The sequence below is a fragment of the Motacilla alba genome, chromosome 1A (assembly GCF_015832195.1).
Source record: "Motacilla alba alba isolate MOTALB_02 chromosome 1A, Motacilla_alba_V1.0_pri, whole genome shotgun sequence".
In the NCBI taxonomy this organism is placed as follows: Eukaryota; Metazoa; Chordata; class Aves; order Passeriformes; family Motacillidae; genus Motacilla; species Motacilla alba.
The window spans coordinates 16616442-16634805 of NC_052031.1; the positions used below are offsets into that span (position 1 = coordinate 16616442).

The 18364-nt window shown below is 38.8% G+C and overlaps 1 protein-coding gene across 9 annotated transcripts in view; it reads left to right on the plus strand.

The window, feature by feature from the left end:
- The first annotated feature begins 2307 nt into the window (after positions 1-2307).
- The window catches only part of TAFA5 (TAFA chemokine like family member 5), a 470404-nt gene continuing 454347 nt past the window's right edge, over positions 2308-18364 (plus strand). For 2 of the 9 annotated variants that reach the window (XR_005258978.1, XR_005258979.1), the window contains exon 1: positions 2310-3403. Coding sequence is in view for 5 of the 9 variants with exons in the window: in XM_038154225.1 (XP_038010153.1) it covers positions 3292-3403 (112 nt within the window). In the remaining 4 variants the exon portion in view is untranslated. Of the gene's footprint in view, positions 3404-18364 lie in introns of all 9 variants that reach the window. The other 7 variants (XM_038154225.1, XR_005258981.1, XM_038154228.1 and 4 more) reach the window with 7 other exon arrangements.

The following is an 18364-nucleotide window of genomic DNA, read 5'->3' on the forward strand; positions in this document are numbered from 1 at the left end:
GGTAAGCAAATTAATTTGAGATCAAATTCCACCACTTCTTCCTAAAGTAGGACTTACATTGTGAATAGTGTCACCGTAGGATGAAATACTTTTCAATACAAGACCCTGCAGAACAGCCAGGCCATTACTGGAGATCAACATGCACCTACAAAACAAATCAGCAGTGACCTAAAATTGCATTTTAAGAGTGATTTTAAGTCTTGTCTTTGACAATCAAATCAGAATGTAATGTTTGAAAATCTTTATTAATTTAAAATTTCTTTGTAAAACTATTACAGGTAGTTGTATAGAAACACAAAGGCCCCAGCTCGGTGGTTCCCGTATTCAGTGAGTGGTGCTTTACTTTCTGAGTTAACTGAGTAGATCTCCAACATGGGCATTAACCTGCTCTCAAGTGAAGAATGTCCGTTTTTAGAATTATCAAAGCAAGACTTTCAAGCTCTATTTAGGTGAACAGTCACCATGATTCCCACTCCTCAGACTGAAAGATGGATGTATTTCCAAGGGAAATCCTCCTAACCACAAGGTAAACTGTAAGATTTACAGTATAAAATTCTGTGGACTCTACTGAAAGGTATAGTTGCCTACATATATCAACAGCTGTCCCTTATGGCTTTAGAGTCTCTAATCTATATGTCACATTATATATGCCATTTTCAAGATACTTGTGCTTTTTTTAATCGTAATTTTTAAAATATGCTATTTAAGCAGACATTCATTACTCACAGCTATAATGGAAATCAATTTTTTTTCATAAATACAGAAAAATGCTTAATTTACATGTTAGTCCTGGAGATGCAATGAACGGTAGCACAACATGCAGAGACATTTTTGTTGCTCAACACTTATTTACATTCAGTCTGAGAAGAGGAATTTTGAAAGTCCTAGTTTTTTAAAAAAACTCATGAAGCTGCACAACTTCACAACATCAAATTGAAGTAACACTTCAGGATTCCAAGAGGGATGATGAATTAAAGTTGACTTAGAAGGAAAATATAGTGCCTAAGTTAGAGATGGAAGGTACAAAGATTTTGACACAATGATCTTGACTCTACATACAAATGCTCTTTCAAATGATATGGGGAAGGAGAATATAGCTTAGCATGTTGTCTTAATGTTTGCATTGTGCTCTATTCTAGTTTTCAAATATACTAGAAAAGAAATTCCCATGAAAATAAGGGAAAAGAAAGTCACATCTTGGAAGGAAATGTTCTGGTACCCAAATGTAGTTGTACCCAAACAATAGTTAAAATTTAATCTCTAAAGCATGCTTGAACACATTAATCTATCGCCCTACCAGTTCAGGATGAAACTATTCTGGCAGAATATCTTCCCTAAAATCAAAGCAATTACATTGGCAATGTCCTCATGGTGCAAAACTGAACTTAGTTCCTAGTATCTAATCAAGTCCAGCTGTACTGAAAAGGTCCTTACAGTCCTGTCTTGTGAATATTGCATCATTCATATGCAATTTTTAAGTCTATGTTTAAATGGCAAACAATCAGACAAAGCTGGGGCTTCTGAAGGAATACGAATCAGCTTTTTCATGGCATTTCTATTATGCAAGTAAAACACAGGAGGAGATAATGGGACATTTTGTGACTAAGCTCCTCTTCTAGTCTGACAATCCTGCCTGTACTTGGAATGCGACTACCTTCTGCAGAACTTAAAATATTAATTTGAAGACATTGCTATGGAGACTCCGAACAGAAAAGCTGAACTACCTGGTCCTTCTTAAAATATTTAAGCTTTTAATCATAAGGGATACTGGCACACATGTGAACCCAAGCCCTCTAAAGCGGCTCATTCCGATGTGTCGCTGCCATTTAAGCGACAGAAACCGCGTGCCAACAGCAGTCCCCATAAGGACCGTAGATGGATATACAATGAGGAATTGTATCCTTTAGCATCTGTGGTCGTGTCGAGGCGCAATACATCGTGGAGATTTCGAGCCGCACCGTGCAGGTGAGGGGGCTGTGAGAGACAATTCCCTGGGCCACTTCTCCTGTCGAGACCCGGTGTCAGGCGAGAGCAAAGATTCCCAGAGGAGGCTCAGGGCGGGCACCGCCTCCGCTCCCTTCCCCTCTGCTCCGCTCCCGGCGCGGCGGCTCCTCCGCGCCACCTCTCCGCCGGCGGCCGCGGGCAGACGCTGGGGGCCGGAGCCGGCTCTGCCCCGCCGCACAGCCCGCTCCCACCGCCGGCCCGCAGGGTTGGCAGCAGCCTCCGCGGGCACAGGGACAGTCGCCCCGCGGCTCCTCCCTCCCTAAACCCGGCGGGCACCGCCCCGGGAGAGGGGAGCGGGGAGCGGTGCGGGGCCGAGGGGCGATGCGAGCCCCGGGGCGGGCGCGCTCCTCCGGCAGGGACGCGAGCGGAGCAGCGGGGGGAAGGCCCGCTCTGCTCGGAGCGCTGAGCACCTGTGGGCGTGACCGCCGGCCCCCTCCTCCTCCTCCCGCTTCCCTTTACTTGAAGGGCCAGCGCCGCTGTAGCGGCAGAGCCTGAGAGCGGAGCGGGCGGCGCTCGCAGAGGAGGAGACCCGCCGCCGACCCTCCGCCTCAAGTGTCCCGGCCGCAGCCCGCGCCTCCGCCCCGTCGAGCCGCAGGACCGGTGGGGAGGGGAGCTCAGGCTGGACAGGCCGTGGGGGGACGGGGCTGTCCTCGCCCTGAGGCGCTGGGCTCTCGGCGCGGAGCTGCCCGGCGGAGCCGTGCCCGGCGGGCGGGCGGCGGTGGCACCGGGCTGCCCTCGCCCCTCGGTGGGCCCCGCGGCCATGCTGGCCTGGGCTGGGGGGCGGCGGCGCCCTGAGCGGGGGTCGCCGTAGAGCCGCGGGCGGGCGGGGGAGGCCGCGTTAGCACCGCCGGCGCTCCGCCTGCCGGGGCTGCCCCCGGGGAGGGGGAGGCAGGGGGAAGGACAGCGAGCCGAACAGAACAACTTCTGCAAATTAAAAACAGAAAAGAAAAAAAAAAAAAAGAGGCTTGTTCGTGGGACATCTTCGAAGTTCAGTACCACGCGAGGCATCCCAGGCGCAGTGAAACCCTCCCTGCTCGTGCATCCCACCACAGTGACAGGAGGGAAGCTGGCTGTGGCCGCTGTTCCCAAGCCCTGCGTGCATTAGAGTCGCCTTGGCTTACTGGCTGGAAGATGATTCCTGCAACAGGACCATGTTGCTGATGATGAACAGCAGAGTCGTTGGAAGATGCCTTCCTTGAGGATTACACGTGGAACAAGGCCATCAGTCGAGGGGAGAGCTGGCTGGTGAAACTGTCTGACTTTCCCCCCGCCGGGGAAGTGGCTTCAATGGCTCCATCTCCCAGGAGAAGCAGTAGGAAAGATGCCAGCGCCTTGCCAAGCATGTCCTCAACTTTCTGGGCTATCATGATCCTGGCTAGTCTCCTAATCGCTTACTGCAGTAAGTACATATTTGTCCTGGTGCTTTTGCTGGGCATGAATCTACACCCTTCCCATGTGAGGTAACACTTCAGGCAAAGGCCAAACTCTGGAGCTGGCAGGCACAGGTTCTGTGCCTTAGACTTCCCCCTCAGCACATCTCCCCCCACTCCCCTACGGCAAAGCAGGTAGACCATCACTTTAATACTGCTGCTTCTCCGGAGATTGAGATGTCCTTAGGTTGTAAATGTGGCATTTCCAGTCCAAACAGTAACATCGCTTGGATTTTAGAAACAAACTTTCTGGCGATAGTAGCCCTGATCCACTGTTCACTGTTTATTGTCAGATATTACCAGATTCCTCTGAGGCTGCTCCCTCCACAAACACACTTGCTTAACTCTGTCCGCCTTCCATGAAGGGGAGCTGGTTTGCTTATGTTCATTTCTTTAGGAAGCACATCATCAAGTGACAGATGTCCTAACATCTCTGGGATGATATGTGATTCTCTGAAATTCCAAAGGAACAAATCTTGCACTTCCTTAGCATATCCTCAGCAGTTTAGTAAGTCCATGTTGGCAGTTTTAGAGCTGCATCTCAGGTTATCAGTAGAGTTTTTATAATCTTTTTTCAGGCTTGATAGATTTTCCATTAATTACAGTGTTGCAGATAAGGTATCTGTAAGAATCAAGTACTTGGACTATAAATACTTTTAAAGGTCTTTATTTTTTCCTGCTTTTTTGTTTGTTTTTGGTCGTTTTTTGTATGTTTTGCTGTCAGCAAGAGTCATTATCAAGCAGTTATATAATGTAAATGGAGTTAATGCCCACACTTCAAGTTAGGGAATGCAAGTTAGTCCATGGCACCAGGGTAGGAGACTTGCAAAGAGAATAGAAAAAGCAGTTTTTATGCAATAATAATAAAAAAAAAAACCCGCAATTTATCAGGAAGGACCCACACAGCTTTGCCAAAATGAATCGACACTGTATTTTCCCACCCTGAGCTGAATGGGGTCTGTAATTTACCCATGGTGCATACTGCTTTCATTATCTGTAGCATAAAAGATTTTGCACTAGGCTTGTCTTGTTGAGCTGTAAGAGGTGTAGGCTATGATGAATAGGAAATAGATGCTGGTTTGCAGGAGCATACCTGCTGCATTTCTTAACCCTCTATTCCATTTCCTCCAACTGTATTACACTGACCATTTTTCTGTGTATGTGTTCTGGGTTTTTAACAAGATTGTAATTGGTTAAAGGGGAACCTTTAATTCACTTCTGTTTTGTGTATTACAGGGGTCCTTTATACTGATGACGCTGAAAGTGAATTATGCCAAAAAGAATAACATATCTTGTAATTTTTTTTGTAACTTAGCACATTTTGTATAACTCTTCTCATTAAGAAAATTGTATTAAACAGGCCACACTTTTAATAATATAATTTTGTGCATAATGCTATATTCAATGTGATAATGTAGAGGATACACTAAACAACGTAGTGAGTTTTAAAATAATTTATTGTATCATGGGAGTGCATATTAGAGAATGAATAGTTCAAGTGCAAAGGGAATTCAGTTTGGTATTAGTGATAGGAAATATTTTGTTTGTGTTAGAAGTGTCCAAAGCATCATAGGCTTCTTAGAGAATATATCTTCTGTGCATATATTTTCGATCAGCATGGCATCAAAAAGAGTTAACAATGAACTCTGACACTTTAGAAATTATTTATTTTCAGCAATGAAAAGTTTGATAGTGTTTTATCCTAAGGAATGTAGTCATCCATTTGAATTGTTACATATTGTTCATTGTTTACTGATGAAAAATGCAAATGTTGGCGAATAATCTGAAAGCATTTTCTAATGTGCTTAAAGATCAGTTTCTAATTATTTCTTTCAGCCAATGTAGATGATGTTCCTCAAAAGTGTAGTACACTCTTCATTTCGTATAGCACTGAAAAGCACCATGCTGCTTAAAATATGCGGTGTCAAAACACTCCACCATTTATGTAATGCTTCACTGATTTGACAATTGCAATTCCAAATGTTAATGAAGCATCATGAACATTTTCTCTAGTGGTAGTATTTGAGACATTAAAAAAAATGGTTTTTACTCTGTGAAAAATCAAGATAAAATAAAGAAGCTATTTCTAGGTAAAGCAGCACTTCAGATTTTATGAATTCTCTTAACAATCAGCTATAGTTTAATCAGTCTTTTTTTTCATCTGATGCCTGTTTTTGAAGAAAAGCAAATTTAGGTTTTGGGGGGTATGTGATGACTTTTAAAAATACTTTAAAAATAACAGGATTGCCATATTTCTTAGGAAGTAAAAGGAAAGAAATTTGACTATGTAAGGTGGTCTCTATTTTCCCCTACACCTTATTGTCAGGAATATGGAAGTATAACAATAAAGGTGAATATATTCATCAAACTAATTACAGGAACCTAATATTTTATTATCTCATTGTATCATTCTTCTGAAAACAAACCTGGTAGCCTCCAAAACAAAATCTGGGAAAGAGCTTTTCTATTCTTCCTTTCTAATAGCACTGTAAAATCAATTTTTTATGTATCTTGCCTATTTCCATTTTTAATGTTAGTCTGACAAAGCTTATTCTGAATCAGTTATTTGAACATTGCTTCTTCTTCTCCTAATTACTTTGTGAATCTTTGTTTCTGGAAGTGTATTTGTTGTACAGTAATCATCCCTATTACTGGGAGCAACCAATAAACGCCATACTCTAAGTTCCACTTGACAGATAAGCATATTTATAAAGAATGTTCTGGATGTACATGTACAACCCATTAGACTTTCATTTGTACTTTAATATCTGAAGCCAAATTATATTCCTGTTGATGTGGTAAAATGATAAACTGATAATTTTTTCTTTCTTAAATGTTTAGATTATACTTAGGGATAATGGCTCCATCCTATGGTGGAAGAGAAACCTGCATCAAATCAATTAGGTTAGTTGCTATAGTGATAAATATAATGTAATATTCTCCATCTGAAGGAAAATGGTCTGATTTGATAGGCTTTCAGCAGGGGAAGACAAAAACAAAGTAGTAGAAATAGGCTGTTTATGGTCCTTGGTGTGACCAACAAGGAGTTATTTTACTAAGCACAGCCTCAGAAGGCTCTCCTGGTAGAGGGTGGCCACCTTCATGGCAATTCAGAATTAAAAGAGTTGTGACATTTTTTGTTTCCAGACATGTATCTCACATATTTGCTTAATAAACAGTAGTCAACCAGAGAGAAGTACCTACAGTGAATACTTCGCATTGTATTTTTTACTGTTATAAAGGTAAAATGAATAGGTTGTTGGTTTTTTTTTTTTTGTTTTTTTTGTTTTTTTTTTGGGGGGGGGAGGGTTCCTTCTTTATAACTGGAGTATTTTACCATGCTTGAAAGTTTTGTCAAATTAAGGAAATTCTATGTGGTATCGCAGCTGCTTGCTACATCAGGAATCTAAATAACATAGTTTTGATCCATAGATTGGTAACTACTTTTTAGTGCATTTATTCAGTTGACTTTGCTATAAATACTGAAAAGCTTTTTATATGTAAATGGCAACTTTTTAAGCAATATAGGAATCAGCTTTTAGCAAAGTTGTGGCCGTTACAAGTTTTACTTTTCCTTTTTATACTGTTTTCTAAGCCTAAGGAGTAGAACATTAGAGCCCTGTGCTGTTCCGTTGAGTTAATACTTCTGAGGGTGAGTAAATGGGTTTTTTTGAAAGGAGCTACCAAAACTAAATGGTACTTGGAAAATTGACCTTCTTGCTTTGAGTACAGTGTATGGAAGAGAGCAGTATGAAACCCAGCATTTATGCTTACTAAATGGTGATATTACTAGGAAAAAGGAATCTAAAAGTCCAAAATGCAAAGTAATTCCCGTGACATAGTACAGAGCGGTTTTTGCTATTGCTGAGCAGGGCTTACACAGAGCCAAGGCCTTTTCTGCTTTCCTTATTGCCACACTGGTGAGGAAACTGCAGGTACATGGTAGGTTAGGAGGAGACACAATCAGGGCAGGTGACTCCTAGTGACCAAAGGGATATTCCAGACCATGTGACATCATGCTCAGTATGTGAAATGGGGGGAAGAAGGGGAAGTTTGGAGTGATGGTGTTCATCTTCCAAGTCATTGTTGTAAGTGATGGAGCCCTGCTTTCCTGGAGACTGCTGAACACCTGGTTGCCCATGAGAAGGGATGAATTCATTTCTTGTTTTGCTTTGCCTGTGTGCATGATTTTTGCTTTCCCTATTAAACTATCTTTCTCTCAACCCATGAGTTTTCTGGCTTTTACCTTTCTGATGCTTTCCCCAGTCTTGCTCATGGGGAGAGAGCGAGCAGCTGCCTGGGGCTTGGTTCCTGGATGGGGTTAAACCACAAAAAATATTATATTAATTATATTATATTAACCTTATCTTAAATTGAGATCCTGCTACATATTGGGTAGACACGGCTCATTTGAGAAATGCCTTTTCATTGTCCTGTTCTGGAGTTGCTTTTTGTCTAAAAGACATGGGCTACTATGGTCTCCAGGTCTTATTGTTTCCTTATTTGAGAATGGCAGCAGGAATTGCAATTAACTGTAACCGTCATCTGGTCACTTCTACAACAGGGGCTACCATGTCGTCATGCATAGGCTCCTGAGCAGCTGTTAGATGGGAAATGGTCACTGCCCATTTATGTTGGATGCAAACAAGTCAGCTCTGAATGAAAGCCTACAGCTCCTGTTATTGATCTGTTATGATTCAGGTTCTTTCTGTTTTCAAAACTGAAACCCACAGATTTTTAAAATATCGGTTTACCTGATCTGTAACGTTATCGTATCTTCTTCAAGAATTACTGTGTATGTATTTTTCCCAAACTCTGTACGTGGGATGTGACATAGAGAGCAACTGTCGTAAGTCAAACTTTTTTCAGTCTAATTTGTATATAGAAAGGAAAAATAATGCTTTTATGATGTTAAATAGGAAAAGTAAAATATTAAAATTCTGTTTCTTTTGTACTGTCACAGTTGCTCCTTTTGAAGCAGGCTCAATTCTTATGATAAAACCAGTGCTTAGAACTTGATGGCCTCTACAAGGTACTACCTTCAATGTGAGTACCAAATTGACACTGAGATTGTCTCAGCAGTTGTGCTGTAGTCTGTCCAGATGATGTATAACATAGAAGTCCTTGGCATCAACATAAGAAATGTCATCTTACTGCTTTGAATATTGAATTTGACCCTTTAAGGCTAAGTAAGCACCATTAAAATTTCTCAAATGTGTTTGAATTCTGGTTATTCATACTTCCACTGCAAATATAACCACTGATGTGAAAGGATAATGGGAAGTAGGTAGAAAGGGGAAACTAGAAGAAAATAGATAATTTCAATTAAATATGTGGTAGTATTCCATGTCTTTCAGCAGGATTGACAGGACAGATATTGAGACTTCTTTGACAGTTTTTTTTTTGTGCTGTTTATGTAATGAACTTTTTTTTTCATACCATATGCTATGAAAACAGTACTGGGGCCATGGAGTAGAGCTCCACTGCTCCAGCTAAGGGTGTAAACATGAGCTGGGTTAGATTTTCTTTTACTGGCGTCCCATTAATCTTTTGGTCTTTCCTTACTGATGCCACTGAAGAAGTAATAGAAAGTCCTTCACTGAGCATAGCCCTTAGGAGTGGGTATTTTCCCACTCATTCTTCTCTGCTAGAAAGGGATGGTATGAAATATCTCAGTTTTTAAGATGTAATTTAGTACTTTCTTAGAGAGTGCTCTAACCATGAGGCTATTACATAAAAAAAAATCCATTGACAGCTAGTCCAGCATCTGGCATGTCAAATATTGTTTATTAGAGATGGGCATTGAATGCTGTCAATAACTCAATAATGCACTTGAATACTGAGCTTCATATAGAAGTGTTAGATACATAGGCAAATCCAGGCAGGTTTGATTAGCCACAGTCTTCCTGGTCTACATATTCTTTGTTGCTAAATTCAGACTAGGACGTTTCCATGCTTGTGTGTTGTTCCACTGCTGGTCTGGGAATCTTTTTTTTTTTTTTTTCTGTGTTTAAATCTACGTTAGACTGCTTTTTGGATAGATGGTTGGCAGATTTGCTTATTGTCGATGTTTTGAAAGTCATCTCTTCATGCTTTTATGTTAGCCCTACAAATAGGAAAATGTTATGTTGTGACTATTTGAAAATATATTAACTGTATTTAGACTAAGTTTTCCAATATTTTTGGTATAGAGGTTTATTTCAAAGAGTTTGTGCATGTTTTTCAAAAAAGGATTGTTCATCAATAACAAGTAAAATGGTAGAGTGTTTTGCATTTATGTGATCTTTGAATCTCTTCCAAACCATGTGGCCTGTATATTATTTTGATCCCTGAATGGACTGCTTCTTGAAACACTTGATTGCTCTCAGATAAGAGGAAATCATCTCACTGGAGTGAGGAGTATGACTATTTTTTAAAAGGGTCTCTGAGCAACAGCCCTTCTGGTTTTGTCCTGAGTAGCCTCCAGTTACTGAATATCATCTGTGCTTTTGTATGTCCTAACACTTGTCTTCATTGCCCGGGGAGCAGTACAGCAATAAGGAAGTTGCTTCTCTAGAAGAAAATGTTATTTATTTTGTCAAATTGTATATTGTTGTTGGATAAAACATAAACTATATGTAGAGAGACCTCTAGCTTAATTTTTTCTTGTTACAGTGCCCTTCAAGGCTGTAGCTTGGTGTGACTGATTTAAAGTTCTGATGGTTTTTTAGTTTGTTTATATATGTTTATTTATTTTGTATATTTCTGTCTCATGTGATGGAAGAGACCTTTAATGGTCAGCTAGTCCCAAACTCTCTGCCATGGTCAGAGCTGCCTTCCTCTAGACCAAGTTGCTCAGAGCCCCATTCAGCCTGACCTTGAGCAGTTCCAGGGATGAGAACTTTTCTGAGCAACCTGTTCCTGTTCCCCAACACCCTCACATTAAAGAGGTTCATCCGAATATCTAATATAAACCTATCCTTTTTCAGTTTGAAGCTACTAATGCTTTGAAACATTATCCTATCACTTATCCTATCACTGAGTGACTGAACAAAGGGTCCCACTCCTAGGCTGCTTCCTTCTCTTGCTGCCCAAGTTAACCCATTCCTTCATCTGACCCTTGGCTTCAAAAGTCCTCTTCCACTGTCATATCCTGCTCTTCCAACAGGAGAGAGTTTTAACAGGGCAGGATCTTATGATGTTTTTAGGATCACATACATTACATAAAAAGCATTCTTCTGCCTTTGCCTGCATCTCACAGTAGCAATTTATGCTATGACCCATTGTTCATTCTAGTGTTTGGAAGGTTTGGTAGTGGGACTGTCTCTGTTTTTGTTTTGTGTGGAGGTTAATTCCAGAACATAGTTAACAGATGTGTCCTATTTGTATTTTCTGTATCAGAAACAGCCCAGAGTAAAAATCCAGAACAGAATGCCTACGAGATCAGAAATATTTCAGATTGCAAGTTATGTTGGGTTAATTCCTATTTTTTCATCCATTGTAGGGGAGAATTGTACTGACCAACTTTATTTAAGCATAGCTTTAGAAACTGATGTTTCTGTTATGCGTCATCTGAGAGAAGGGTCCTTAATTCTTATAGAAATGAGAAATCGCTATGTATGGAAAAGAAAAAATGGCTACATATGTAAACAAGCCTAACAAAAAGTAAATGGAAATTCTTTGAGTCTTGATAATCCTAGTATAATTTGTGGTGGCTTTGATCTTTGCTCTTGGAACTCTTTTTTTTTTTTTTCTGATCATCTTATAATGCTGATCTTGACAAATGTGTTCTAAGAGATGATACACTGACAAATAGAGATACCTTTAACCTTGAATATCTCTATCACTCTTCATACTTTTAACTGTCTATATTCCTTTTAGTGGATATTTAATTCTTCCATCGAACTAGACCAGTGCAAAGTTTGGCAGAACTTCTTAGCCAGATGACAGAAGTGGGTTTAAGCTAAGTTGTTGCAGTGTTCATTGAATGGTTCAGTTGAACGCAGAAATGTTGAAAATCTGTGGGAACAGTGGCTTCTGGCACTTCTTCTGGCATACCCAGAAGAAGCCCACAGAAGTGATCAGGGGGCTGAAGCCTATGAGGACCAGTAGAGAGAGCTGGAGTTATTGAGCCTGGGGAAGAGAAGGCTTAGGGAATTCCTTACTTATAACCTTGCAGTATATCAAGGGGGCTTGTGAAAAAGATGGAGAGAGATGTTTTACCAGAGCCTGTAGCGACGGGACAAAGAGCAATAGTTTAAACTGAAAGAGAGTAGATTCACATGGGACATTAGAAGTCTTTTACTTTTACACTGGCACAAGTTGCCCAGAGAAGCTGTAGATGCCCAGTCCCTGGAAGTGTTCAAGATCAGGCTGATTGGGGCTTTGAGCAACCTGGTCTAGTGGAAGGTTCCCCTGCCCATGTTAGTGGGAGTTGGAGCTAGATAACCTGAAAGAATCCCTTCCAACCCAAACCAGTCTATGACTTTTGTTCCCTTGCTTTAAATTAAACAAATACAAGTGTAACAGGTATTGAGAGTTTACCTGTTACTGATACTATTCTCTGTGTACTGAAAGGGTTCACTGGTTTCTCGTATTTTAAGCCAAAATTAACCTATTTAATTAGACCTTGGGTAAGTGTGTACTTTTCTTGTGTGCAACCTAAAAGAAATGTGGCTGTTTCTATTATTTATTTTGTATACTGAGCAAATTCCAATGCAGTTCTGTGTATCAGCTTGAACCATAAAAAATAGAAAATTCTTTCCTGAATTGAACTAATATAATAACCTGAGTTATTTTTGAAAATAATTTTGTTCAAAAATATCAGAAAGGTTTTACAGAGCTTTCTAAGTATCTACTGTCAGTAATGCTCTATTGAACATTCATTCTAAGGTGAGAGTATATATGGTTCTGTGTATATATGTGCTCAGTAAAAAACATCAATATTTAAAAAATAAGAGGCTTTAAACTTTGATATCACCTAATGTTACTGACGGGTAATAATTTTGATGAAATTATCTGCTCTCAAGCATTTGACATAACATGTGCTTGTAGAGCATAATATCTGGAATAATGATTCTTTTAAGATATCACTTTAAAGAACTTTCATAGACATTTTCATTTTAAGTTATCAGCTCCAGCCAGGGAAACAAACAAACAAACAAAACCATCAAACCCAAATATAAATGTTCTGAAAGTCAGATCCTTTTAGATTAAAAGAAACAGCTGACAAAGAATTTCAGTTTCATCTGAACAGGACAGGTCTTTCCTTTAGATTTCTGCAGTGTAGTCATCTATATTTACCATATAAAAGTCAGTGAAAGCATAAACATTTTCACAGTGCAGTTCATGTGACCTTTTTAAGATGCATGGTAGAGATTAGACTTTGATGTAAATTGTGCTGCAGAAGTGCTTGTCTTTGTTGGCAGATAGACAACTTGCTAAGATTTTAAAATGTATGTTATCACATTAATCCAGTCTATCATTACAGCATCTTTAGGATGTTGCTCTTCCTATTTTCAAGCCCAAAATTTAATATTAAAATGTTTAATGGCAAGTAACTGGTTCAGTATTTCTATAGGGAAGAAAAACACAGAAAAATGGGCTTCTGATTGTGATTGATTAAGACTGTAGGTCAAGGTGCTGAATTAATGCAGCAAAATATTTGTACAATTTGAGGGATGTAGTTGGCATAAATTACTGGGATTTTCTGAAGACATCTTTGCAAACAGTTTTAATCCCAAATATTTTTTGCAGTGTTTTGTCTTGCTGTGAATTATCCAGTTTCTTTGACAGTATTGTCACACTCTAGACACTAAAAATTCTGTCTTAGCCCAGAAGTTGGAACCTATGTGAATTTCAGTGTGTACCAAAGGTTATCAGCTTTACCAGTCCTTTTTTTTCTCTTTTTTAAGCCTCTTCCATATGAAACAATATTGAACACAGTTGCACCATGAAAACTTTTGTAGTGTGGTTAAAACTTTTGAAACACCTTCATCTACTACTGACTTAGGTAAGAAAAGGTTTAAAGGTGAACAATGTGTACATGTTTATAAGAAGCTGCAGGGACAAAGAAGACCTGAAATGCTTACCTTGAATATAAAAAGAGATATGAAGAAAATAAAAGCTTAGTATGAAAAATGTTATGTGGTTATTTTTGGGAGGATATTGGGCTTTATGATCCAATATCCCGAGATGTTCCTCCAGGTCTCCATTCTTCAGTGTAAGTGCTATTTCTACAGTCCTTTTCATCTGGAGAGATTTGTTGCCTTCTATAGCTCATTGTTTTATAAATATTGCTTTTCACCTTTTTTCACAGTAAATATATCTTTATGGATTCTTTGTCTTAAATCTGTTTTGTTCTACTTGTGCTGCCTGTGTAACTAGAGACCTTTACCTTAGTCCTGTCTTACAAATGTAGAATGCCTTACTCATCATGGTTTAGAAATTGTATTCTCCAATTTAGTACTCTCACTAAAAAGACCCCAAACACTGTTCCCCCTCCACCCTACCTCCTATTGGAGGCACAAAACATTATGGGTTGAGAGAAGAACAATTTACTAGAAACAGAAATGAGATAAGAAGTGAAGAGTAACAGCAACAATGGTAATAGAAGTGTGCAAAAGAGAGTGATTCACATGCAATGGTCACTGTGGACTCTATGAGAATAAACAAGACCTGACAGTTACCCTGCCATGTTTTCCTGACCAGAAGGAACCCCTTCTCCCCAGAAGTAAGAATGCTTTTCCCCTTCACCTGGCAATGACCTTGGGTGACATGGAATAATCTCTCTGTCCCAGGCATGCCTCCTCCCAGCTACTGCTAAAAATTAGCCCTGACATTTGATGGCAATGTAGGTATACATTGGCATATTGTAGGTGTACATTGGAATATTCTTTGGCATAAATATTACACTGGCTTCATAGGATTGACATTGTACTTACAGTAGGTAGTATTAAGAATCATTGTTGTTTTCTCCAATAATCAATCTCTTTATAGAGGAAAAGGATGTCCTTTAGAATCCTCAACTTCACAGAGTGACACTAATCTTTTCCCGTAGAATGTTAATCTAAGTATAAACACAAATATCAAATGATGCATCTGTCTCATTTTCTTAGTAAATTTCCTGGAAATTATAGGTTTGGGTTTTTTTGTCTCCATCAAAGACCAAATATGTAGAATACAAGAAAACATCTCCTACATTATCTAATTAGAGCACATTCCCAACTTATTTCACTACCTTTTCGTTCACAGTTTATAATAAAGGATAACCATTTCCTTCCTGAGGGCTTCTTTTTGAATTTAGTGTTCAGTGTTGTCATTGCGTTCAAATATTATTTTCAGTATTTTTCACTTTTGATTCCTTATTTTTCTTATCTAAGGTCAGGTGAATTGCCCCTACTGTTTGTCTTGCCACTTTCTGAAGTGCTTTTTTGTTAGTTGGCATGACAGGTACTGCTATGTGAATCACAGTTTGTCAGTGACTTCTCAGACAAATTAACTTGATATATGTGTAGAGAATTTTTCTCCCAACTGCTAGATCTGCAGAGATTTGAGAATTGAGCTTTTTTTATGTTCATTTTTTTTCCCTATATCAGGTTCTCTGAGCCCAATTATAAAGTCTGTGATACAGCATGCTGTAGTCTTGAGTCTAAGTACCTTGTTAGAATTTAGTTTAAAATTTCTTCTGCTGTTTTCAATTATTTTTGAAGTATATTATGCAACAGATATGATTATGCACAGAAGGTTAGTAGTACTGAGGAAAAAATATGCTTTCAGTTTCAGTGCATGTAATTTGAAGAAGCCTTTAAGGTTGCCAGAATGCTGGAGAACCCTGGTAGATGTGGTGGGTATGTACCAGTTGTCATGACAAGAGCCCCTAAATTTCAGATGGCTGTCAGTATTACCTATAGGTATTTGTAATTTTATGTGACAAAGGACACCTGTGATTTGGCTGAATAGTATCCATTTTCCCAGGAACAGAAACAGTTGTCTTAAAAGTGGATGTCGGGAAGCTAGAACTTAAATCATAGCTAGTTGGTTTTGGTTTTTGTTTGAAGGTGATGGTGACGTGAAGCATGTGGAATGGGAATTACCAGGGCTCTTCTGTAAAGTCAAATAGCAACATTTCTGAAGTATGCTTTCGACCAATTTTGTGTTCTTACTTTGCTTCTGATTTACTCTTCTCAGTCTATATCTCTACAAATTGATGAATTTAATGTAACAGTGTAACACTCTAGCTGAACTTAAGTGATCAAAATGTAGCATTTTCCCCTATATCTCTAAATTTGGACCTTTTTTTTCTTTCATGGAACATCAGAGATAGTGCCATGAGTTGGGCATTGTTGCTTCTGTTTCAATTTTTAATTTAAGTTTATTTAGAAGGAAAAAATTAAGCATTTCAAGAAAAAATGGAGGATTAAAATTTTGAGTTAAATCAGGTACATGTGATGGAGAACTGTCAGAGAAAATTCTGTCATTAAATAATGAAAGCTTCTGAATCCACACTGAGGCTTTTCTGTGTGTTGGTTGCTTTTCCTCTTACCTAGTCTCCCTCATCTTATGGATATCATTTTTCCCTCTCCTGTCTTGGTCTCCTATTCAGTTCAACATAGTTTTGCTGACAGACTTTCACAGTTCAGATAAAAACAAAATAAGCAGAGGGATACACATATGAGAAGACCATTTGATAGTCTGGATCATCCACTTCAGTTTTGCTTCATTGGAAACAAATGTGTCTCTCTTGGTCTTTCCCACAGGCACCTGAGTGTGAAACATTACTGCTAGTCAGGAAGCTGTACCTGCTGAGAGCATACACTTCTGCCTCCTTGCTCAGTGCAAGAACTGTTGTAGTGCAGGAATTAAAGTGGTTACAATCTGTCAAAATGTTCGTTCCTACCTTTTGTAGTATTTTAGCTGAGAGACAGGAAAATCAAGATCTTACAGAAGGTGTATTGGCAAATTCATTTACTTGCTGTGTACACTTTACAGGAATCTTGGCCGCAAGGTTCATGAAATGTTGCAGTGCTTGCATCTATAAAACACAATAGTGATAACCATAAAAGTGTATTTTCTCCTGCACTGAAAGTAGTTCTTGCTGGGACTGTTCTCAGACAGAATGCTTGTTTTTTGATACATTTAACACCTACATATATTAACAGTTCATATTATTCCAGGAAAAATACCACAATGTTTAATTCCTAAAAACAAGGAATTTGAGCAAGTTAAAGTACACAAGATGAGAAATTATTTATTTTATGTAAGCAGTTGAAAAGCCTCTCTTTAAATCAATTGCAGATGATGAAAGAATATTAACAGTGAAAAGAGAAGACTTCTTTTTTTTCTTTACTTAGATTTAAGATGACTAACATTGAAACAACACATTAGAAATTTGCAGTGGTGTCAGAGCCAGTGGAACTAACAAAGGAAGAAGAGCTTCCACATATGAAACACATGCAGATAATATCAAGATATGTAGCAAACTCTCAATATTTCTTACTCTGTTGAAATTAAGTATACAGCTTGTTTTGAAACAAGCTAGATTTCTAAAGGTAGCTTTGAGGTATTACTTTAAATGTGCTTTATTTATCTCTTCATTTTGGTTTGTATATCACATTTGAAAAATTTTTCATCTAAATGTGAAACTTTTACAAATACCAGAAATTAATATCTTTTGTTCCTACTGCCTATTTTGGAGGATGATTCTATCTGTACCAAGTAGAGTCCATGTACACACATATAAGCCTTGTTTTAGAGTAGATTTTCTTCCCCATTGCCTGACTAGATTCTGTAGTGATGAAAAAAACAGGTCTATGTAAGATCACAAAGAATTACAGAATTAATAAGGTTGGAAAAGACTTTTGAGATCATCCAGTCCAACTTATGACCTTACACCCCCTTGCCAGACCTTGGCAGTAAGTGCCCCGTCCAGTGTTGAATAAAACATCTTCCAGGGGTGGTGACTCCACCAGCTCTCCGGGCAGCCTGTTCCAATGCTCAGACATTCCTTCAGTGAAGAACAGATGAGTCTCAATTCAGTCAAGAAGATGAATCTCAATTTTCCATGAAGAATATTGACTGTACATTAACAACATGTTTCTAAACTTCATTTTCTTCATATGTTTTCAATAACATTGAAGAAGAGTGTCTGTGTTGTGTGTTTTTGCAGGATAGGCATAATGCAACTGGTATTTTTGCCTTTTATAAAAGATGTACTACCTCAATGAACTCAAATATTATTTTTTAAAGAGAAGGGAGTAAAAATCTATGACATAAATTCTTGTGAGCAGCAAATTTGACTGGTAGATGATCAGGCAAAAGAAACTAGTCTTTTTTTACACTTCCAAGTATGAGGTACAGACTAATTATGTGAAGCTCAAAAACATGTGTCAAAGAGTTTTATGGGCCCCATTACCTTTCAGGTTCATAAAACACTGCCAACATGCATGTCCCTCTCTCTCCTTTGGAGAATAAATAGCTCAATTAATTTATAGGAGTCTTTCCATTTTGTGTGTAAAAGAAGAAAATGAAGGTAAATTAATCTGAATAAATTGGATTTGTATTCTATTAATCTTGTGGGAATTAGTATCACAATGATGCTAATACCATCATAAAATTTTTGTTGCTTACACTTCATTGTGAAGAATGACAAACATAATTGTTTTCTTGGAATGGTAATGAGTACAGAAGTTACTTTCATGGACCAGTGTAGGTCTTTGAAAGTTTGAACTAATCTTTGTAGACATTTTTATTACTTAGTTGGTTCTTTTGAATTTTGTCTCTTTTGAAGCTTCATTTCCACGTAAAGTCACAGTTCCCTCCTCCATTCATACATGCATTGCAGATCTGGAGGAACGACTGAACAGTTCACCAGGACCAACCCATGCATGGTAAGTTCCAGAAAATCTCAGATAAAATCCAGGGAAACATTTTTTGATTCCATGGTATCTGAG